Source organism: Oncorhynchus mykiss, chromosome 27, assembly GCF_013265735.2.
Source record: "Oncorhynchus mykiss isolate Arlee chromosome 27, USDA_OmykA_1.1, whole genome shotgun sequence".
NCBI lineage: Eukaryota > Metazoa > Chordata > Actinopteri > Salmoniformes > Salmonidae > Oncorhynchus > Oncorhynchus mykiss.
The window spans coordinates 4,471,769-4,496,653 of NC_048591.1; the positions used below are offsets into that span (position 1 = coordinate 4,471,769).

General features: G+C 42.1%; 1 protein-coding gene across 2 annotated transcripts in view; it reads right to left on the reverse strand.

Moving 5' to 3' along the window:
• Positions 1-282: 282 nt before the first annotated feature.
• The window catches only part of drd2a (dopamine receptor D2a), a 33,902-nt gene continuing 9,299 nt past the window's right edge, over positions 283-24,885 (reverse strand). The window contains 7 exon segments of one of the 2 annotated variants that reach the window (NM_001124372.2): positions 283-1,378; positions 1,789-2,170; positions 2,381-2,467; positions 3,331-3,533; positions 4,119-4,255; positions 5,234-5,343; positions 17,749-18,059. In NM_001124372.2, coding sequence (NP_001117844.2) covers positions 1,182-1,378; positions 1,789-2,170; positions 2,381-2,467; positions 3,331-3,533; positions 4,119-4,255; positions 5,234-5,343; positions 17,749-18,027 — 1,395 coding nt within the window. In that variant the 5' untranslated portion in view covers positions 18,028-18,059 and the 3' untranslated portion in view covers positions 283-1,181. 2 annotated transcript variants of the gene reach the window in all.

Below are 24,885 nucleotides of genomic sequence, written 5' to 3' on the forward strand. Positions count from 1 at the left end.
CCCTGATGCAGTTAAAAAAATAAATTAAAAAGAAGCTTTATACAACATATTTTGGAGTGCGAACCCATTAGACATCTTTGTTGAGACGACTTCATTGCCATATCATTTTTTTTGCAGTGTATTACCAGGAAAATAATCAACACCCGCTCGACCAATTATATTAGAGTATTTGGCCTAGTAGTGGTACAACGTTTTGCATTGTGATTTACACAGTATTACAGTATATAAACAGTATGTATAGAGCGTCAAAGAATAAGACATTTATATGGCACAGCACATGTCTCATAACTCAATTTATTGGACATATTATTATTTTTTTGATTTACATTTCATGAGAATCCATGTAAAGGAGCAATGTAACATGCATCACATTTTCATTGCAGGCATATAATCACATAGAATGTGTTTATAAAAAAGCATCTACAGGAAATGTAAATAATAATTGTACAAAAACCTTATTCATGGTCCTTCCGGCACAGGCAGGAACCATTGACCAGTGGTGGCTGTAGAGTTTTTTTTTGTATAATAATAACAATAATAATAATCATCATACTATTATTAATAATAATTCAATTTATCACAAACCTGTGGCTGCCTCTCTTGCCAAGCGGACCATTGAGAAAACTACGAGTCAAAATGTTTTATCTCTATGTGACACAACATTCCATTCTGTGGCTGGTTTAAAGATGCAGAGCTCATGGATGACCAGTTTAATATTATTAGGTTTAACACTGAGATGAACACTGATTTGCTGATATCTAGTTGTTCTTTGCGGGATTCAGCCAGTATCAAAAGACATCCTATACACAGATTAAATAGGTGGCTTGCTTTAGTATTTAAAAAAAACAACATCTTCTTGTGTTTTCTTTACATTTCTTAACATGGATGGCTCTTAAGTGACAAGCAAGATGGTTAAGACCAATATGACGTTTCCATGAAACAGTTCATTGATAAAGATGTTACTCCTCGATATACATTCATGTGGGAGAACACGAGTCCACCAAATAATCCACAAAAGTCCCCAAGACTTCATGTGTGGCATTTACTCAGTCTCTCCATTTTGTCATTGATCATCACTGAGACTAATGGTCATGTGCACTGTCCTCACGTGGATGAGGTATATTTTAGTAGGCTATAAGCGACGCTTTTCTTCATTCCAGCTCCCTTCTCAAACGCCAACCTTAGCAATGCAGGATCTTGATGAAAGCTTTTCTGAACTCTATATTGAAAGTGGTGTATATGATGGGGTTCACGGCACTGTTCACATACCCCAGCCACGTGAAAGCATTGTACATCTCCGCAGGAACCTTGCATGTGGTGCAGTGGGTGTTCAATATATGAGTGATGAAAAAAGGTAGCCAGCATATGATAAATACACCTGAAAAGAGAGAGAGAGAGAGAAGACAAAATGTGAAAAGATCGGAGAAACCAACTAGTACCATGTTACTGGATTGATGTGAACATTGAACCATGTCCTGAAGATAAACTTGATACATCTTAATTTCTCCCCAATGAAAATAAAAAATGTTTCCTTGTCTGACTTTCTGCCTGTAAGCTATTTTCAAGTTAAAGATTACTAAATGAATACAATATACCTATACAGGCCATCAGAAAACTACAGCTAGTAAAATAAAGATATCAGCTACATTTTATTGAGTTGTCTTATTGCTTATGATGTGTGAAAGTAAAATAGACTTTTCCCCCCAATGTCTCTGTATCCCTCCTCTCTCCTGAAAAGTTCAACAGTACTCTCAAACATTCAAAGTGGTATTCATGCTAACAACTTACCCAGGACTATGGCTAACATTTGAGTGGCTTTCTTTTCCTTCTGTTGGGAGATCTTCCTCTTACTCATGAGAGTGGGTTGCTGCTTGATAGACGTCTGGGTTTTCCCGTTGGGTAAGGCCTCGGTCTGAAACGCTTTAGTCACTTTCGGCACTTCCACCAGTATGTCCTTCGAGTCGCCGTTCTTCTCCACTTTGACGGAGCTCCCAGGCGGGGAGGGGGGCACGGAGGTGGGGCTGGCGTTGGCCTTGGTTGGCGGTAGGAGCTGGTGGCTGACAGGCGTGGCGGTGGCATTGTCCACATTCTTCTGTTTCTGAGGGTTGCAGTTGGTCATCTCGTCCAGCTCTATGTCATCCCCTTCGTGGGCCACCTCTTTGATGAAGATCTGCTGACAGAGATCAACAACAATGTTAAAGTAGTAGTAGTAGTAGTAGTAGCAGCAGTAGTAGTAGTAATGTAGCAGTAACTTCTATAGCTTGCTTACAGGGAGAAATGGGAACAATAGAGGTGACACCTTGTTAACTGCCTTTGAAAGTAAAGACATTTCCTTCTGAGAGTTACTCTGTAAAAATAGCACAACAAATACTTGACACACCACTTTTTTCTTGTTGACAGGAAAGCTCCCATTAGGTTTCACAATCACAGTGCACAGCCTCACATCTCCTGGGTGACTGCACTTCTCCTGAAACAACAACAGGGGAGAGAAGCTAGCACACAGTCACTGCACAGGCACCAAAAGGTCTCCGAGTCGCTCATTGAGAGGGCACAATTGTAAAGAACAATTAACAATAAACTAAACAAATTGTAATTCTATTGAGCGTACGTTATTTGATTCCCATTCGAATCATTACCTCCATAACACTGAATAGCGCAGAAATAAAAAGTCTCAGACTTAAACTGACAATATTGTTTCAGAAATAGTTTATTGACTCACAGTATAAAAGTGATTAGGACTATTTGCCTTGCAATTGCATGGTACGTTCTGAATGTATTTCATCTGCTCTCTCCCTTCCCCACACCAAGACAAAAGGTATGCATGTACATGAGCAATGTAGAGATACACGGCTTCTTTTCCTGTATTGATCCGCATTAATGTCACTAAAATCAATATCCAGAAAATGAAAAGGTCACGAAAAGGTACATCATAATTACTATTGCATTTCAGCTCTCCTGCCAATCTAGTAGGCCAACAAACAATGGCCAACAATGACCAATTACAGCAGAATATGTTGCTAATAATCTCAATACGCGAAGAGAACCCTCTTAAAATGCCTTAGGATAATTGCGTGTGCCCTTTTCAATCCTGGCTAGAATTCTATCTGCTGTGTTTTTCTTGCCCCTCACAGAAAATCATTATCTGTGTGTTCGGCATCTCATTTCTGGCAACAGCAAGCACTTTATGGACAATATTTAGCTTCCTCATGTTTGATTCCATTCTCCAAAAACACATGACATGTTGTTGACAATGGATTTAATTGAATTGTCTCTCTCCCTAAGTGTGTCAAGCACTTCATTTTTGAAAAACACGACTTGCAGCCTAGTCACCTTTAACGTGGCGCCTGCGTCGTGGTCGCCTGTCCCTTGACACGGGCGCTTTGTGTTCACCCGTTTCCGACGCTTGCGAAGCACCACATAAATCTGCACGTAGACCAGCAGAGTGATGATGAAGGGAATGTAGAAGGACACAATGGAGGAGTACACCACAAAGGCCGGGTTGGCGATGATGCACAGGGACTCGTCGCGAGTCGCTAGGGAGGAAAACAAAATTGAGCTCCGGTCAATACAGAAAACAGCAATACCCGCCAAACCAGTAGCCCAGTTGCACGAGTGAGCAGGAACAGCTCATTGGAGCAGGAGCCATTCTCTGTAGCATGACACGCAGCTTGACGTACAAGTACAACCCCTGGACAGGACGCTAGTCTATTGCAGAGTCTTATCCCCAATTGTACCTCGTTAATTCTGAGTGCCAAGCTGAGACGCATCGGGTCCCATTCATACAGGCTTTAGTGTGACTAAGGCCGAGGATCAATCACTCAAACCTTTCGATCTCAATGTGGACACGAACCGCAAGGCCACTGAGTTGGTCGATACAGGGCATAACGCCTAAAAGGGCCGTTTTGGATGAATATACAATATGTATGAAAAAGGAGCATTCAAACGCACCACCACACTGTTTACCCCATTCACAGCAGTCATACAATTTAGTATCACCTACCGCTGTCATACGGAGTCTACTCCTTAGTCCCATAAAAGCCTAAATACTGTGGAAGCACTGAGCAATAGCACAGATCACAGTGCAACAGAGCAAGGGAGCCCACAGTTCCTGCTATTACCTGTGTTATTTAGGCCAAACAACAGGGGGCATGATATCGCAAAGGACAGAACCCACACCACCGAGATCATGACAGTGACTCGTCTTCTGGAGCTGTAGCGCGTGTTGTACAGCATGGGCATGGCGACTGCTGTGTATCTGTCGTGGAAGGAAGCAGAGGGTGAGGAAAGACAAAGGACAAATACTGTAGAGTTAGACAAACTGCCAGACTGCACAAGAACACACACACACTTTGCCACATTTGACTCTGGCTTTTCAACTGTGCAGACTAGACGTGGGGTGACAGCAAACACCTTTCTCTGTATTCTCTCAGGGGGGTAGAAAAAAAAGGGTGGGTAAACTCTTGAGATGACGGGAGACGACTAACGCGCAGTAAACGCAAAGAAAAATCATAGTTTAGTGTAACAGGTGCATAAACGTTATTCAGGAAACAGAACCCAAACTATAAGCTTGTTTAATAACTCCAACGTTTGAAAAACAAACACTATGTGGCCTCAAAACCCTAGAATTTTAGATGGACAGTCCTTGCATCTATAGCTCTGTCGATGCATTTGACAGTGGTTACATTTCCAGGCCCATCCATCAGCTGTTGACCAAAACAGAGGCAGTTGGCCACTTTGTTGTTGTTTCAATGAAGGACTCTAGATTTAAGGGTACTCTTTATTCAATAGTACAGATTTAATTATGAAACGTGCATGCGTCTTATCTTAACAACCTAAAATTAGCATCTGCAGTATAAACAACTCAAAGATATTCTCCATACATACTAAACGTACAGACATTTTGTATTTAAATACAAATCACTTCAGTAACTATTTAAATGACCTCTGAGCTAAGTATTCACATAACCAAGGTGAATATTTGTTCTGTTCAGGCATTTAAGTGACACAAAAATCAGTGAAGTGGAAAATCATGCAAAATGAAAGTGGCATCCTGCATAGTCCATAAATAATGGAATTGGTATTCAATAGAAAGTATCAGATGGGTTTGCAAAAAGGCCTTTTAGGACCAGACGGCACTGAATTTTCTTAAGGATTTTCAATCTAAAGATTTTCACTGCAAATCCACAATGGCACCTGCCTTCGGCCAAGATTCAACCATTTCATGAGCACTTACCGATCAATGCTGATGGCACAGAGATTGAGGATGCTTGCAGTGCACATCATGACATCTAGGGTGACAAAGATGTCACAGTGGATTTTACTAAACCTCCACTCTCCCACCACCTGAAAGAAAGATGTTTCAAAATTCAGAGACAACAGTTTTATCTCCCTCAAGCACTGACTCAAGCACTGACTATTTTTCAGTTCAGTCAGACATTAAAAATCCCGCCGTACATGTTCCTCAATAGATTTTCTTATATTTTCATCTGTTCTCATGAATCTTCCAATGCCTGCTCCATTAACCACAATTTCCCTGTCACTTATATCGGAATCAATCAAAAAAACAGTGTATACAGTAGATAATGTATACACTGAGTGTACACTGTACTTTCCACAGCATAGACTAACCAGGTGAATCCAGGTGAAAGCTATTATCCCTTATTGATGTCACCTGTTAAATCCACTTCAAATCAGTGTAGCTGAAGGGGTAGGAGACAGGTTAGAGAAGGTTTTTTAAGCCTTGAGACAATTGAGACATGGTTTGTATAGGTGTGCCATTGAGGGTGAATGGTTAACACAAAATATTAAAGTGCCTTTGAACGAGGTATGGTATTAGGTGCCTGGCGCACCGGTTTGAGTGTGTCAAGAACTGCAACGCTGCTGGGTTTTTCATGCTCAACAGTTTCCCGTGTGTATCAAAAATGGTTCACCACCCAAAGGTAATCCAGCCAGAGGCAAGCTAGTGGTTGAACATGGGTCATTGATGAAAAAGGACCAAGGAGGCTGACACGAATTGGGCAGAGCAGTTAGTCAACTGACAGTCCAGTAAAACATTGGTGCCTAATGACCCATAGAAAAACGCACAACTTGTCGTACCTTGATATGAATGGCAGCCGATAACCTTACAGAGTTCCTCTTCTTTCAGCAGAAAACAAGAAACTGCGGTTGCAGTGGGCTCAGGAACAAAAACACTGGACACTGGAGAATTGGAAAAACATTGCCTGGTCTGATGAATCCTGGTTCCTACTGTTTCACGCTGATGGGAGGACAAGGGTATAGAGAAAAACCACATGAGTACATGCATCCATCATGCTGTGAGTCAACATTGCAGGCTGGTGGTGGTGGTATGATGGTGCGAGGTCTGTTTTCATGGCACACACATTGGACCCCTTGATTAAAGTGGAGCAACATTTGAATGCCACAGGATATCTGAACATCATTGCCAATCACGTGCATCCCTTTATGGCATCTGAAAATCCCTTTATCCAGCTGAAAATGCAATTTTCTCTACTATTTTTTTCTGTATTGTTGGGAAGGGCCCGTAAGTAAGCATTTCACAGTTAGTCTACATCTGTTGTTATTAACGAAAGCATGTGACAAATAAAATTTGATTTGAACAGCCTGAATTCTTCTGGAATGGATGCTATTTTCAAGTACACTGTGGCATTTAAATGTTGCTCAATTGCTATCAAGGGACCTAGCGTGTGCCAGGAAAACATTCCCCACACCACTGCCACCAGCCTCTATTGTTGCCACCAGGCAGGATGGGGTTATGTACTCCAAATCCTGACTCTGCAATCAACATGACGCACAGAACCCGGGATTCATCAGACCAGGCAATGTTTTCCCACTCCTCAATTGTCCAGTGTTGGTGATCTTGTGCCCACTGGAGCCGCTTCTTCTTGTTTTTAGATGATAAGACAAAAAGCCGTTGTGGTTGTCTGCTGCAATAACCCACCCGTGACAAGGACCGATGAGTTTTGCGTCCCGAGATGCTGTTCTGCACACTACTGTGCCGTTATTTGCCTGTCTGTGGCCCACTTGTTTTTTGTGTGTTTTTAAAAAAAACTTTAATTTAACTAGGCAAGTCAGTTAAGAACAAATACTTATTTTCAATGACAGCCTAGGAACAGTGGGTTAACTGCCTTGTTCAGGGGATTCAAGCTTGCAACCTTTCGGTTACTAGTCCAACACTCTAACCACTAAGCTACCTGCCGCCTGCACGATTCTTGTCATTCTACTTTCGGCCCACAGGACTGGCGCTGACTCTGTTTTTTTTGTTTGTTGCATGATTCTCGGTAAACCTCTTGACACTGTCATGTGTGAAAAGCAGAGGATGCTGGCTGAAATAATGGAACCGGTGCAGCTGACAACGACGATCATGCAAGGCTCAAAGTAGCTTAGTTCCCTCGATTCTAACGTTCATTCGAACAGTAACTGAATGCCTTGACATGTGGCTGCCTGCTTTGTATAGCAAGCCACATGACTCACTGTCTGTAAGAGCAAACCATTTTCATGAACGGGCGGATATACCTAATAAACTGGCCACTGAGTGTATATACACCACAAAAGTATGTGGACACCCCTTCAAATTAGTGGATGTTACTATTTCAGCAACAGGTGTATAACATCTCCATAGACAAAGATAGTAGATAGTAGAATGGCCTTAATGAAGAGCTCAGTGACTTTCAACGTGGCACCGTCATAGGATGCCACCTTTCCGAAGTCAGTTTGTCAAATTTCTGCTGTACTAGATCTGCTCCGGTCAGCTGTAAATGCTGTTATTGTTAAGTGGAAACTTCTAGGAGCAACAGCGGCTGAGCTGCGAAGTGGAAGGCCACACAAGCCCACAGAACAGGACCGCCTAAGATCACCATGCGCAATGCCAAGTGTTGGCTGGAGCAGTGGAAACACGCTCTCTGGAGTGATGAATCACGCTTCACCATCTGGCAGTCTGACGGACAAATCTGGGTTTGGTGGATACCAAGAGAATACTACCTGCACCAATGCAGGTTAAGTTACAGTTTTAATATTTGATTTGATCGTAATGTATACCTACCCGAGTGGACTTCTATCAAATACAATGGAGAAAATGCATTGCATAGCATTTTAACATGCAAATAGCTGTTCTATCATTTAGCCTACAGTAGTAGCCAATGTGTGATTTTCAATGTAGGCCTATATACTACCTAGGCCCATATAAGCCCCATATACTACCCACCACTGCGACCTGTACGCTCTCGTTGGCTGGCCCTCGCTTTATACTTGTCACCAAACCCACTGGCTCCAGGTCATCTACAAGACCCTGCTAGGTAAAGTCCCCCCTTATCTCAGCTCGCTGGTCACCATAGCATCACCAACCTGTAGCACGCGCTCCAGGAGGTATATCTCTCTGGTCACCCCCAAAGCCAATTCTTCCTTTGGCCGCCTCTCCTTCCAGTTCTTTGCTGCCAATGACTGGAACGAACTACAAAAATCTCTGAAACTGGAAACACTTATCTCCCTCACTAGCTTTAAGCACCAGCTGTCAGAGCAGCTCACAGATTACTGCACCTGTATATAGCCCATCTATAATTTAGCCCAAACAACTACCTCTTCCCCTACTGTATTTATTTATTTAGCTCCTTTGCACCCCATCATTTATATTTCTACTTTGCACATTCTTCCACTGCAAATCTACCATTCCAGTGTTTTACTTGCTATATTGTATTTAACTCGCCACCATGGCCTTTTTTTTTGCTTTTACCTCCCTTCTCAACTCATTTGCTCACATTGTAAATAGACTTATTTTCCTACTACATTATTGACCGTATGTTTGTTTTACTCCATGTGTAACTCTGTGTCGTTGTATGTGTCGAACTGCTTTGCTTTATCTTGGCCAGGTCTCAATTGTAAATGAGAACTTGTTCTCAAATTGCCTACCTGGTTAAATAAAGGTGAAATAAAAATACAAATAAATACAAATATTCCATGAGACTTTTGAAAAACATGCAGGGCTTGACATTAACCTCTTTAACCACTTGTCCTCCTGACAAGGAGGTGACTGAAAATGTTGTTGTGTTGTTTGATGCAAGAAACCACTTTACAAAATACAATGCATTATTATTCCCATACCATTTTAACAGAGAATCAGACAAATTATGCTATCCTCTGCCTATTGGCTACTTATCTTATTCAACACTGTCTCAAAATACACTGCCGCTTTAAGACAATAAAAAGCTCTTTACCTGTCTCCCTTTTCAAAAGATGTCTAGAAATGTATATGTTTTGTGCTCTTGTAGGAAGCAATCACACCCCTATTGCTGACTACAAATGATCTATAACTGGGATAATAACTCACTAACTTGCAAAGGATATGAACAAAATGTGAACACGTGGCTTCATGCAGCTCTCGCTTTGATCTAAAAACAAGCGCATGCACTCACACCACTCATGCTGTAAACACAGTCCAGTTCAGAGTAAATGTCACAGATCCATATATGGCAATGGTCTATTTGCATATATGCATAATGCAGCTCTGATTGTTAATGCCGCATGAGTCTGTGTAGAGTACGGGATGAGTAGTACATGTCAATGCAATAGAATCCTACTCTGATGCGCTCTGCCTACAACAAAATCTCTTGCGTAGTTCATTTTGTTTTGGTATGTTGCATTAACAGTGGCTAATATTGCATTGTTTCGATCACAATTGCCACAGTAAAGGGAAACGCTGATAGTGTTAACAGAGAAACTCTAGAACAGTGGTCACAAACCTTTTCTGAGTCAAGATCACTTTGAGTCAAAATGCAAGCCGAGATCTACAGCTCAGATTTTTTTTTACATGATTTAAAAACGTAAGCGTATGCAACATTAACCAATTAAAAACAGTGCTATAGCAATGGGGTTTGTGCAGTAATCTATAGGCCCAATGAATTATCACTGCATATTGGCTTTGCTTGAATTGCCCTATGCATTGTTGTTTGGGACATCTGAAAATTTGAGGTAGACTATAAGATCACACCGGTAGTAGATCTGTTGTTGTATTACTTGTGAAGCACAGTTGAATGAGCATACATTTAAATAATTAAATTTTTATACTGAACAAAAATATAAGCACAACATTCAACAATTTCAAAGATTTTACTAAGTTAGTGTTCATATATGTCACACCCTGACCATAGTTTGCTTTGTATGTTCCTGTCTTTGTGTTTGTTACACCAGATAGGGCTGTTTTCGGTTTTTCACGGTTCTTGTTTTTGTATATTGTTCTATTTTCATCTTTATTAAAGATGTATCACAATAACCACGCTGCGTTTTGGTCCGCCTCTCCTTCAACAGAAGAATCCCGTGACAGAATCACCCACCACAACAGGACTAAGCGGCGTGGTGACAGGCAGCGGCAGCAGGAGCAGCGCGAGGAGTACTGGACATGGGAGGATGAGTTGGATGGAAAAGGACCCTGGGCACAGCCTGGAGAATATCGCCGCCCCAAAGAAGAGCTGGAGGCGGCGAAGGTGGAGAGGCGCTGGTATGAGGAGGCAGCACGGCGGCTTGGATGGAAGCCCGAGAGTCAGCCCCAAAAATGTATTGGGGGGGGCACACAGGAAGTGTGGCGAAGCCAGGTAGGAGACCTGCGTCAACTTCCTGTGCTTACCGGGGGGCTAGAGAGACCGGGCAGGCACCGTGTTACGCTGTGAAGCGCACGGTGTCCCCAGTGCGGGTGCATAGCCCGGTGCGGTACATACCAGCTCGGCGTATCGGCCGGGCTAGAGTGGGCATCGAGCCAAGTGCCATGAAGCTGGCTCTACGCATCTGGTCTCCAGTGCGTCTCCTTGGGCCAGCTTACATGGCACCAGCCTTGCGCATGGTGTCCCCGGTTCGCCTGCATAGCCCAGTGCGGGCTATTCCACCTCGCCGCACTGGCAGGGCGACCGGGAGCATTCAACCAGGTAAGGTTGGGCAGGCTCGGTGCTCAAGAGCTCCAGTGCGCCTGCACGGTCCGGTCTATCCGGTACCACCTCCTCGCACCAGCCCTCTGGTGGCAGCCCCCCGCACCAGGCTGTCTCTCTGTCTCATCCTTACAGGTGCTCCCGCCTCTCCAGCGCTGCCGGAGCCTTCCTCCTCTCCAGCGCTGCCGGAGTCACCCGTCTGCCCAGCGCCATCAGAGTCACCAGTCTGCCCAGTGCCGCCTGAGCTACCCGTGCGCCTGCAGGTCACACCCTGACCATAGTTTGCTTTGTATGTTCCTGTCTTTGTGTTTGTTACACCAGATAGGGCTGTTTTCGGTTTTTCACGGTTCTTGTTTTTGTATATTGTTCTATTTTCACCTTTATTAAAGATGTATCACAATAACCACGCTGCGTTTTGGTCCGCCTCTCCTTCAACAGAAGAATCCCGTGACAATATAAGGAAAGCAGTCAATTGAAATACATTCCTTAAGCCCCAATTCTCCAAAACGACATTGGAGGGTGCCTATGGTAAAGAAATGAACATTCAATTCTCTGTTAACAGCTCTGGTGGACATTCCTGCAGTCAGCATGCTCCCTTAAAACTTGAGACATCTGTGGCATTGTGTTGTGTGACACAACTGCACATTTTAAAGTGGACTTTTATTGTCCCCAGCACAAGTTGCACCTGTGTAATGATCATGCTGTTTGATCAGCTTTTTGATATGCCACACCTGTCAGGTGGATGGATTATCTTGGCCAAAGGAGAAATGCTCACTAACAGGAATGTAAACAAATAAGTGCACAAAATCTGAGAGAAATACTATTTTTGTGCTTATTTCTGGGATTTTTTATTTGTTCTTGAAATTTGAGAAAAACACTTTACATGTTGCGTTTATATTTTTGTTCAGTGTATTTTTATTTTATTGGGCTGATGGTGCCTGCATCTGACGGTCAGTCTCAGTGGAGGGAGAGAGCAGCTGACTGAGGGTTTGCCTCTCAACATCCCTCCGCTCTCCCTTTCCTCCACTGACACTGGCCAAAAAGGGTCACCGTCTTCCAGCTTATGGCAAAACTCGAGTCGCACCTCATTATTTCTGCCTCATGCACAAATAAATGTTGTTACTCCTATGAACAGAGAAAGTGAAATATTCCTTGATGTTAATTCAAAAATACCTAATAATAATAACAACGCAAGCCTACTTTCCTCCTCATGGAAAAAGGAAGAACACACATTTTATGGTTCATGAATACAAAGTATTGACAATGCTGAGTAAGAAGTTAAACATGAACTCACTTGTAAAAACTGCCACTCTTTGTTGTATTAATTGACAGTCTCTCTCTAGTCATGGTTTTAAAGTTGAGAAATATCACAGTATCAACTTCGCTGTAGCTTTCTGTCATGCCTGCTACATTACTACAGACACGGTCATCTCAGCCATCCGATAGGCCAGCTATAGGTCTATAGTGCGCTTGATTTGCTCTCTAGGCCCTCCGGGAAGGCAGAGTTTGTACTTTCAGACACATGAAATGGTTAGTAATGGCAAGAGTTTGCCTACCGGGATGCAGGGCAGCTGAATGGGGTGCACCTACCGCCTGAGACAACAACAAAAAATAGGAACACAAGGCTTTATCATTGGGTTTTTTACAGAAATGTTTGACGATCGACCAGGAATGCCTTGGAGATCAACCGGTTGGTGACCACTGCTCTAGAAACTAGAGTGAAGTTCAATCTCGTGCTTGTCTCTGTGGGCTGATATTTCTGCACAGCAATCCCGAAGGGAACTGCGCGACAGTCTCGGGCTACTGCGTGAGAGGGAACATTGGTGCCAATTGTAAAGTTTGGTGGAGGAGGAACAATGGTCTGGGGCTATTTTTCATGGTTCGGGCTCGGCAGTGTAGGTAAATCTTAATGCTACAGCATACAATGACATTCTAGACAATTCTGTGTTTCCAACTGTGTGGCAATAATTTGGGGAAGGCCCTTTCCTGTTTCAGCATGACAATGTCCCTGTGAACAAAGCGAGGTCCATACAGAAAATGTTTTTCGAGATCGCTGTGGAAGAGCTTGACTGGTCTGCACAGAGCTCTGAACTCAACCCCATCGAACACCTTTGCGATGAATTGAAACACCGACTGCGAGCCAGGCCTAATCGCCCAACATCAGTGCACGACCTCACTAATAGTCTTGTAGCTGAATGAAAGCAAGTCCTTGCAGCAATGTTCCAACATCTAGTGGATGTTGGGCAATTTTGGAATGAGACCCCTTCCCTTTTTCCACATTTTGTTATGTTACAGCCTTATTCTAAAATGTATTAAATAAAAACATGTACAGCCTCATTTTCCTCACACACAATACCCCATAATGACACATTGAAAACAGGTTAATAGAAATTCTAGGAAATGTATTCAGACTCTTTGCTATGAGACTCAAAACTGAGCTCAGGTGCATCCTGTTTTAATGGACCATCCTTGTTTCTACAACTTAATTGGACCTTAACCTGTGGTAAATCCCATTGACTGGACATGATTTGGAAAATCACACACCTGTTTATGTAAGGACCTCAGACTGGAGCCAAGGTTCACCTTCCAACAGGACAATGACCCTAAGCACACAGCCAAGACAATGCAGGAGTGGGTTCGGGACAAGTCTCTGAATGTCCTTTAGTGGCCCAGCCAGAGCCCAGACTTGAAACCAATCTAACATCTCTGGAGTGACCTGAAAATAGCTGGTCAGCGACGCTCCCCATTCAACCTGACAGAGCTTGGAATGGGAGAAACTCCCATTGATGAGGACAAAAACTGACAATTTAATCCATTTCAGAATAAGGCTGTAATGTAAGAAAATGTTGAAAAATTCAAGGGGTTTGAATACTGTCCGAATGCACTGTATGTATGTTTTGAGAGAGAGAGAGAGAGAGAGAGAGAGAGAGAGAGAGAGAGAACTGCCGAAATAAAGAAAGAGTTAGTTAAGGAATTAATATCCCATAATGCTTAGGGTCATAAAAATGCCCAGTTGCCCATTATTGTGTCAACCATGGCTTAGGGCTGGGCAAAATATCAAATTAATTTGATTAATTCTAATTTATGTTTTTGCGCAATATTCCAAATATTCCAAATACCTGTATCGCAAGAACCTCTTTTTGTATTTTTTTTAATGAGCTTTTATGTCCACTTGTTCTCATGTTGTCTTTTTAGTCTCGTCTCCTTCGCTCCTTCTGTGCTGTGTGCACTTTCCCATTTACACTAGAGAGCTGCATATAATGACGAGATGCACACGTCTCCGCCCTAACCATGGGAGTTGTTGTCCCAAAGGAGGGAAGAGAGGCGACAAGCTTAGGTCCACAATAAGCCCATAGAAACGCATTGGCCATATTTTGAACATATTTTAGCGAGAGTTTTGCCTTACCTCGTCCTCTGGTTACAAACACACACACCAAGCATATGCTTCTTCTTCATTCTCAAGAGCCTGAGGAACCCATTCTTATTAACAAACCACCTCCACTCTCCACAAGAACAGGGCTCCCGTGGTGTAGCTTACTAGATAACATCCCCGCATGACTGACAGTGCGCTTCAAAGCCCGCCTATCGTGGCAGATCCTCGTTTCCCCTTACACCACTACTGAGAGTGGTGCTTTGCTTCTCACTCAGTTTCTCACTGAATTTTATTGGAGTCGTCAAGCACAGAGTTATCCGCATCTCACCTTTTTCTTTTTTTAAAACAGCCAGAGCTGCGAAGCTGGGCTCATAGAGACCTGTCTGATTAATCTCTGTTCTGAGGCAGTGTGTTATCAATTATGCCAAGCTCAGGCTTGAAGAGGGTTGTGTCTTTGCTCCTGGTTGTCTGTCTGCAGCCCTGCCAGTGATTAAAGAATGATCTGACAAGCCTAATGAAAGCTCCTCTATACCAGGCTCCACACATCGGCCTATTAACACTCCTCCCTAACTCGTGGGAATGGAGCTCATGGCTAACACCCACAGACATCATGGATCATGGTAAGGGCTTATTGGAAACATATATCTACCTCCACCATGATGTTAGTGGAGGACTGCCCTGACATTGGTGACATCGTAAATGCAACACGGCAAGAAACCCAATTGCTATGTTAATGGCCCGATGCACATTTTCTCATTTGGTCCTGGTGTTTTGTTTTTCTCATTTTGCTTTGAGATTGTACATTAGATATCACACTTTCTCAGAAATGCCAACATTTCGTTTGCTATCTGCACAGACACTTTGTTTAACATACTGTGAGGCTGGCTGGGAGGAGAGAGGCTAAGCATCTCTCACAGCTGCTCATCAAAGCCAATAAACATCTCAAGACCTAAGGTCATCTAGCATATGCCAAGAAGAGGCTCTCAATATACCACATTTGGCATGGTCGAATGAAGGCAAAACGTATTCATAATTAATGCAAATTTAGCGTTTAGCAAGAAAGGGCAACAGTGCTCCTGCAGCAGACTGTGACCAGCACATTACCACGGCTTGTTATTGGACTACCTGAACAAGATCTCACCAAAATGAGAAAAAAAAAATAGATAATGGTCTCGCAGCAAATTGCAATGGTTTCCTGGGAGAGGGACGATAATCCGAACATGACGTTGTAATAGCAAAAGATCAATGTGCTTATTTTTGTTGTGTCAAAGCATAATCCTACATAACATCTATTTTCTCCGCTAGAAATCGAATGTTTCAAGAGTGAGAATCATCCAAACAAACGCAAATCCACCCATTTCACTTGAAGGCAGTGCTTCTTCTCATGTTAACAATAAGCCCTTATAATGTTGCCAAGCTGCAGCCTACTGTGTGAAGAGGCACATATTTTAATTTGTGCCATTTCCAAAGGCTGGTTATGCTACTATTAGTCTGTAAGACAAAATGAATGGGATTCGTGCACAACAAACCATTCAAAGCTCATTCGTTATATCCTTAACTTCTTGTTGAGAGTGTACTAATTGACACATGACCTTAAACTTGGTATCCTTTGTAATACAATTGAGAGGCCTGTTTGAAGAGAGCTGAGGGTCACTGTGGAAAGGTTGTGTAACGAGTTAGCCTACTGTATGTGGCATTTCTCAACCTTTTGTCAGAAAAAGCCTAGCGGTTTAGAGCTTTGGGCCACTACCCGAAGGTTTGAATCCCTGAGCCGACTAGGTGAAAAATCTGCCTATGTGCCCTTGAGCAAGGCAATGAATCCTAATTGCTCCTGTAAGTCGTTCTGGATAAGAGCATCTGCTAAATGACACACAAAAAAAAAAAAATTAATGTAAAATGAAAGTACACCGTATAAAACGCAGGAGAATCATTCTGGTTTTCTTCGATGCTAGACGAAGAGATCAAGTCACAGTTTTTCTCCAAAGCACATGACAGACTTTATAGATTTTAGTGTCATTTGATAGCCCTGGTAATCAGGAGGCAGGCTCATTGATACACACACAGGATGATTATTTCACTGCAGTCTTGGATGGCCTCTCATTTCACTGACCAAAGACCATGGTCAAATAAAACATCCTAAACCTGTTCTAAGTCCTGCTCTCAATTGATTTGCTTGACTGAGGTTGATGGTGTTGCTGCCCAAGGCTACCGTTCTGCTGTTTTACATCGCAAATGTCACTGGGCATTGATTCAACCTTACGTGGTTCTTCACAGCACACACCTAGATCACACAAGACAGTTTTAAAAGTCACATCACAAGATAATACATAATAATTCACTGATGTTGTCTAGCCTAGCTACAGTATAGCTGGGGAATGAGTACATACGTTTTACATTGACATTGCCAGGACTGCTGCTCCAGATACTACGCTAGATAGCTTCGTAGGTGCATTTTCATGATGTGAATTTATTAATTTCCTCACTTTGCTCAAACTTAATTGTCTGACCTCCTGTCTACAGTATCAACGTTACGGCCTATTTGCTAGAGCGATTACTTTTTTTATTGAGGGACTCGTTAAACTGTCAGTTATAATATGCAATGCTATTTCCCACAATTTAATGCCGATGCCATCTTATCTATTAAATTCCACAGTTACATTGCATGGAACCATAATTACTTACAAGATATGTCCTTGTTGACAGGGAAAAACTGTTTGATGGATTTAAACTTGAATATTTTGTCACGTGGTAAATTGGCACCATTTTTTTTACGCCAGAGCTATTATTTCTCGTGCACTTTAAAGCCATGTCGTACATTTTTTTAAATATATATTTAAATGTATTTAGAATTAATCTAGTTCAAATTAATATATTTAACCAGTTATTTGGAGAAGATGCACAATGAAAACAGACACACATTGCATTCACATTGTTCCAGCACTTTATAGCTGTTGCCTTTGTCCTTTCATTCACAATTTCTCGTCAAAACAATCAGGCTTCAGTTTTTGCATAATGCTAAATGCTTCAATGACAGACACCTTGGGAAAGTCGTTCCATTACCAGACCATTAATAAAGAAGAACTTTGAATCTATCCTTTTTCAGATCAACAATGTGGCCCTAACGGTTTTTCTTTTGGAGGACTCAGTGGGAGGGTCAATGCAAGGGCAAATCAAAGAGGAAGGGTAAAAGGAACCCTGATTGGCATAAGTGTAATCAAACAACCTGTTTTGCTTCAGCTATGATTATGTACGCATTTTGCTGTGCAACTTCATGGGAAAAGTAAACTACACCGCACCTTTAAGCCTTTCAGGAAATGACAAAGGTGCCTGGCTGTACAGGTAGCCTACCTCCAGGTAGGGTAAAACATTTTAAAAAACGACACTGTATCTTTAGCTTTAAGCCTTTCTGCCAATGAAAGAGCATGGGTGGGTGTGTAGGTAACCTACCTCTAGATAGACCACCCAGGGCATAACCAAGGTGGCCACCAGCAGGTCAGCCACGGCCAGGCTGACGATCAGATAATTGGTGGTGGACTGGAGGGCCTTCTCCCTGGACACGGCCATGCACACCAACACATTGCCAAAGACGATGACGAGGATGAGCAGCGTCAGGAGCATGGCATAGTAATTGTACGGGTGCTTCTGCCCACTCTCCGTGTCATTGAAGCTCCCATTCCCATTGTCCCAGAAACTCTCATTGTAGGCATACTGTGTGAGGACATCCATTAGCTGTGAGTGACGAAGGCCGAGAACGGGCCCTGAAATGGAGACAAAGAAAAAGGGAGAGAATTTACATATTCAGCTTTAATTACAAGAGCTATGTGTTTGTGTGTGTGTGCGTGCGTGCGTGTGTGTGTCAGCTAAAATACATTATTGATGATTGCGCATTTACATGATTGTCTTTATCTCTCTATGCGCGTCTGCGTTTTTTGGGGGGGGCGAGTGTGTGTGCATGTGCGTGCATTCGTGTCTGCGTGAATGCCGTCTGTTTCTAAGACGGTGTGCACTGTACACAAGGAACTTTCTTCATGGGGTTCCTATCTCCCCTCTCTCGCTCCCTTCGTCACGTGCTCCTGCCTCCTGCCTATCTGAAAGCATTGCCCCGGGGACACAGGCCTGTGCCTTTACCCCGCAGATGCCCTGTGCTGTCTGAGCTCATTTATTTGCCCGCTCCAATTCTTTATTTATGTGAGATTGTTCTCACTGCTGTCCTGAAAGCTTGTGTCGGAACTGGTTGTCCTCGCAGTGCTCACTGGGGCTGTACCAGCCTTATCCTTATACCCGCTGTGCGTCACGTACGCTTTATCCCAAGATGCGAGATAGGAGCAACGGCTAGCTATCGCCCAATCGTATACAACGTTTCGGAGACATATCGAGCTCGGGGTGTGCTGAGAAGTTGAAGGCGGAGGGATACTCCTGCAGGTCACACAGGGGAAACTAGTGGAGTTTGTATTGCGTCAAGGTATAACCAGATTTTGAGGCCTTATGCTCCATTAGGAGCTCAAATGAATAAGCCAAGTCAGATATGACGATTGACAATCCATGGATTTACAGAATGATTAAAAAACAAAGGCTGGAAACCACAGAGATACAATATCATACATCCTATTGAACTGTATTGCTGAAAACCTTTATAAGAAACACACATTACACAATAGCCTATTATCTCGCTGTCTGTCAGCTCACTGAGAGGTTATTAGTGTCTTCTCTCTGGCATTGTATGACATCAAATTACTCCATATCCAATCATAAGCTGACCTTATAACCCTCACTTCCATCATCCATGAGCAGGTGACCTGTCCTGAAGTGCAGACCTGGATGAACACTCAACAACCCCCATCTAGCCACAAGCATCAATACGCCCTGCATAGCCTACGTCATACTGCCATAGCAGCACAGCTGACTGAAGGTTAGATGGAAGATGATGATTGGAATGTCTGTCTGTCTGTCTGTCTGTCTCTCTGTGTGTGTGTGTCTGTCTGTCTGTCTGTCGTCTGTCTGTCTGTCTGTCTGTCTGTCTGTCTGTCTGTCTGTCTGTCTGTCTGTCTGTCTGTCTGTCTGTCTGTCTGTCTGTCTGTCTGTCTGTCTGTCTGTCTGTCTGTCTGTCTGTCTGTCTGTGTGTCTGTGTGTGTGTATGGAATACATGTTTATGAGACTGGGAGAAACCTCCAGTAGATACCACCTCTGTCAATCTGGAGTAAAAGTGTTTGATCTTATTCGATGATAGCTGCTATTTTTTTTATTTGTTTTCTATCTGCCGTAGGCCTCTTTGATGCTTGGTCGAAGTCATTGATGGCAACTAGCCAATTACAGGCTGTGAATCCTTGATTGGCGTCTGTTGTCACGGTCAAAGTACCGACTGACACACAAGTATTGTAGGTAATGTGGAGAGGGAAGCCTCCGTACACTTTGACCCATGCACATTTGAATTTCACAGTACAGCATAAACAAACACAGAACGCAGTCTTTTTCACAGAAACAAATTGGCTGCAGGGCAGTTAGGGCAAATGCCATATGGGCTGATCTTTTTTTTTCTTCTCAGCAGAATGAAAAAATAATTAACTGTGTGGGGGCCTCAAGTAATAAAATGGGTGTTAGAAATGACAGGGTTGATTTCTGGTTCCAGTCCGCCCTTGTCCTATATAGTCATTATGTACCCATTTTGCCTCGGTCTGACTACCTACTGACATGCTTTGGGTAGGTAGTCATCATTTAGCCATTTTCTAAGCAGGGTTATTGTACCTCCACTGTGCAGAGAAGAGAAAGCCCTCCCTGGCCTGCATACAGTAGCACTTACAGCGTCTCTTCCCTTTATCTTCTTACTGCAATTATTTCCTTCAATAGTTACACCCCTAAGAATAATTACCATCCTTGCCCTCTAAATGTGAATCTATTTCTGTTTGGAACTTTTCCCAGATAAAATGTTAAACGAAAAATGTTGTAAAATAGAGAATTGATCGTGTTGATAAAATAATAGAAGCTGTTCCAGATACAAAATTAATTCACCGTAACATTTTCTAAAACAGTAGGGCCCCGATATCCACAAGGACGGGGATAATAATTCCGCATTTCTCAGGCTCCAACTAAAATACGACCTGCAATTTCAATGACGCTCTTCCAAGGTCCAAAAGCGTATGGCTCACGAATCGATTCGGATCCAAGAGGTATTCCTGTGTACAGGTGGTCGTGATATGGGTGAGAAAACTGTTTAAGGGGATGTTTTGAGGGAGTGATTCAAATGACCGTTTCACAACATCAACAAACCTCCCTTTGATATGTTGAGCATGAAGTATCACTTCATCACCCTATAAAATGTTTATGGAAGAGATTCGCAGGTCACATATTTTACAGCTGGGGCAATTGTTTGTTTACCTGTTCGAGTTGCTAACACTAGTGAACGCTGCAAACATTGAGGAAGAAAAATGCTCGTATGAATGATTTACATTACTCACGATTGATACAACGTGTGCCCCAGTAAAAGCCAGTAAACATTCCTATACACTGACAGCAACATTTTGATTTTGACCATATTTGTGAGAAGACAATATAGGAATAAAAGGCCAGCACTTTTGATAGAAACCTACTAACAAAATATTTACGAGCCACCAGATGGGTTCAAGAAGAAGTTCACGCCAGTTGAACTGACTCAGATTATATGTCCATCCATAAACTGCAATGTAAGCATTGGGAACCAATAACCTTCTAAAAAAAACAATCCTATCTTTAGGCATGCCCAGACATGCTATCAGAATGTACTAGAAACCAGGTAGTTGTTCTACTGATGTTAGCAACTAGCTACTCAAATAAAGTAATGTGGGAAGCTGTGGAGCATCTGTCTGTTGGAGGAAGCAGAGAAGGGGGACGTTAACAAGCCTCCAACTGCCTCATTAGGTTGTGGGGATGCTCTTTCCTAACAACAAGCCATGTCTCTGGTGAGGTCCTTTGCCTACTTTCCTACTCAGCTGTCTGCATAGGAGACCCAGGTGAAGCTCATGCTTGTAGGTAAAGCCCTAGCTGAAGCAGCTAGCAGACAGAGAATGACATACATTTATTTACCATTTTGCCTTCAACCTGTTTGAGATGTTTGCCATGGTTTTGTGAATATTATTATTATTATTTTTTTTAATTAAAGAGTTTAATTTGTGTATGTAGTCATGCTGCCACAATACATCTCCCTTTAAAAGTTGAGCTTTTCTAAGACGGTTTTCCCTTTGTTAACTTTTAAACTTTCCCTTTTGCCATGTTTGTTTCTGCTTTCCCCAATGCAAATTCAATAAATACCCAGCATTCTATGGTAAATTCATTGCATCTTGCAACAAGTACATCAAAACTCGCTCAATTGTCTTGCAATGTTGGAAGAAAATCTTGATGCCAAAAGAAATCTTGATACTTGATGCCACGGTGCTCTCCACACCAAAGATGTAAAAAAAAAAAAAACAGAACAGCGTAGTCCCTCATATCTAAAAGGTCATTAGTGGTCTTTCAGATCTAAACAAAATAGCTACACTGACCATCTGAGTTGACCTTGTATCTTCATTGACCTTTTATTTCAGTATTTTGCACTGTCTCTATTGCACACTCACACTCACACACTCACACACACACACACACACACACACTCCATCTTCTCACTCACACATAACATGCACTTACATCTATACTGACTCCACACACACACACACCAACTCACATACAAGCTGTTGCTACTCTCTTTATCTCATATCCTGTTGCCTAGTCATCTTACCCCTATACATATTTACTTACAGTACATCACTCCAGTATCCCTGCACATAGCAAATATGGTATTGGAACTGACCCTGTATTAGGGCTGTCCCCGACCCAAAAAAACTTCAATCGATTGGTTGAAATGTTTAAAATTATTTTTTGCATATGTATATATACAGACACACCCTATGTGTTTGACTAAAATCAACTACATATACACTGATCTTGTCTGTTGCTTTAAGCACACTGTTTGATTAAATAATTAAGACACACAAATAACTCAAGAAAGAGCCCGATGGTCACACAGTGTTAAAAAAAATGACATTGAGTGCCTGTGTGACTGGTGCACGTTGTCTCGCTCTCTTCCCTACTGTTGTGAAAAGGCACCATGGCACAGCAAGTGTTTATTGCACTGTCTGTGCTGAAGCTGCAATGTACATTCAGCCATTTAGTTTCTTACACAGTATGCCTACAAATCCCTAATTTGTTTAGGAATTAAATTCCCTATTTCCCCAACCCATGCTCTCTTTACGTGAGACATGTAAGCATGTGTGACCAATAGGGCCGAACCTACAGCCTATCACAATCACATCAATAAATTGGTTATAACAAACTCCGAACACAGTAACACGTGACAGCAAAATGGATGCGGACGACGTGACAAAGAACCTCGAAAAAGGGGTGAATGTTTACTGGTTGCTCAGGGGGGAAAGGGGAAGTCAAATCTGTGGAAGATATTTGACTTAGTCATGGAAACTACTGGAGATCCAGATAAAGAAGGGTATAGGAGCAAGCACTGCGTGAGCATTATGTCTGCCAAACAGTTCCTGTTAGATTACAATATGATTATTTTTCTGACCATTTGGAACAGTGTAAACAACACTAAATAAATAAGTGTACCAGAGAGTCTGTTTTAATGACAAATATAAAGCCTTTATTACAGCAGACTAAAAACAGTTGCATGCATTCGCAAACTGCGGTTTATTTCTTGTTCAGGCAAATTATACAAAGCTCCCTTTGTTATATAATTTTAAAACTAAAATGCTTCATTGCATTTCAAAACATGAATGTCTCATATGCTGTGTGATTGCATGAACTAATTAATGATTGGTTGATTGATAGACACAGTAGCCTATATTTTGAAATATAGGCCTAAGGAAGTTACGCTATTAAGACTAAACAGGACGCGCTCTAAGGCCAAAAGCTCGATGGTGGTTATCCAAGGCTACTATAAAAAACCTAATAATGATAACGACATTACTTATTATTACAATGATGATCATAATAATAATTGTAATAATAACAATAAGAAGGAGATGAAGAAAAAGAAGGTGGCATATTATGTGTGACAAACAGGTGCTGTGAGATTACAAAAAAATGATACTGTTTGGAACAGTGTAAACAACACTAAATCAATTGTAAGTAATACCAGTCTGTTCTAACGGGGAAAAAAAATGGAAAGCCTTTATTACAGTGTAGCGAAGATTAAAAACAACCAAATCTGTGAAACTGCTTTATTCGACATTCTTCCGTTGCACAAGGCTTGGTGCTCACGGAATCAGTAGGCTATTAAACAAACACTCAAACAGGCAACAGAAGCGAGATCTGTCTTATTTCTGTAGATATATATGGATGATTTATAAAGCCAGGCACATTTAACAGTGAGGCTATTGATTATAGATCTAATTAAGTTGGGGTTTCCTCTCTACTCAATTGTCTTAGACAATTAGGCTAAGGTAAGGGCTGTTTCCTCATCTCTGCTGCCGCTGCCTCCGCCACATTGTTCTCAATCCCAATATGCTGGTTAACTTTGATATCATGCACATAGCAACATAGGTGCCAATTCTACGGCGCACTGAAGACTGTTGCAGAAGCGCGGACAGCGACCGTCTCCAACATGGGAGAAAGCGCATTTGTTCTAAAATAACATTAGATTTATTAGTGTTGCACCATTAGTGCAATTCAGTATCATGTCTTAGAGTGATGGACTGTGCCATCCCAATGGCCTCCGCAATGGATTAGACCACTGAGACAGGCGCAAATCATGTGTCGACCAGTCGACTAAATGGGGTCAGCCCTACCCTGTATATAGTATGCTTACTTACTTATTGTGTTCTTTATATTTCTTCTTATTTCTCGTGTGTTTTTTTTTCTAGTATTACATTGTTGTTGATTATTGCATTGTTGGGTTTTGAGTTTGCAAGCAAGGCATTTCACCGTACCTGTCCATGTGACATTAAAACTTGAAACGTGAAACTCAAACTGTGTGTAGGACGGTTCAATCTGAGAGAGAACAAGGACAAAATGATGAAAGGAGAGCCTATAGAGACTATGAATCACACACAGAAGTAATTACGGAGATATTATTGATTTAACAACACTAAACCTTTTAATGAATGAATGCCCACGTTATGATAAAAATGGGTACATGCTATTTCCAGATGTAAACCTTTAGTAAGAACCTATTTGATTGGACCATTACTGTCTCAAAGCCCACAGTGAAGGTTATACAGTAAGGTTTTGTACCAGTTTGGGGGAAAATTCCAAACTGCAATTCAAAAGCTATTTAAACTATACACACTCTAAGCCACACTGTGTAGTCGAACATTTAGATCTTCTTGAAACGTTTCTCGACTACAATCACAAAAAGAGAGGTTCTGCACTTCAACGGTGGGAAAATGTTGTTCCCTAAACACCGCAGGTCTGTCATTGTCCCCAAACATCTGTTTGCGCCAAGGCTTAAACTAAAGCTAGTATTTCTGACTAAATGTCTAAGGGGACCCGCCCAGATCTAGTACCACATTCACAGTTAATGGTCCTTTGACTGAACATGTCGCACACTGAGATAATTGTTAAGAG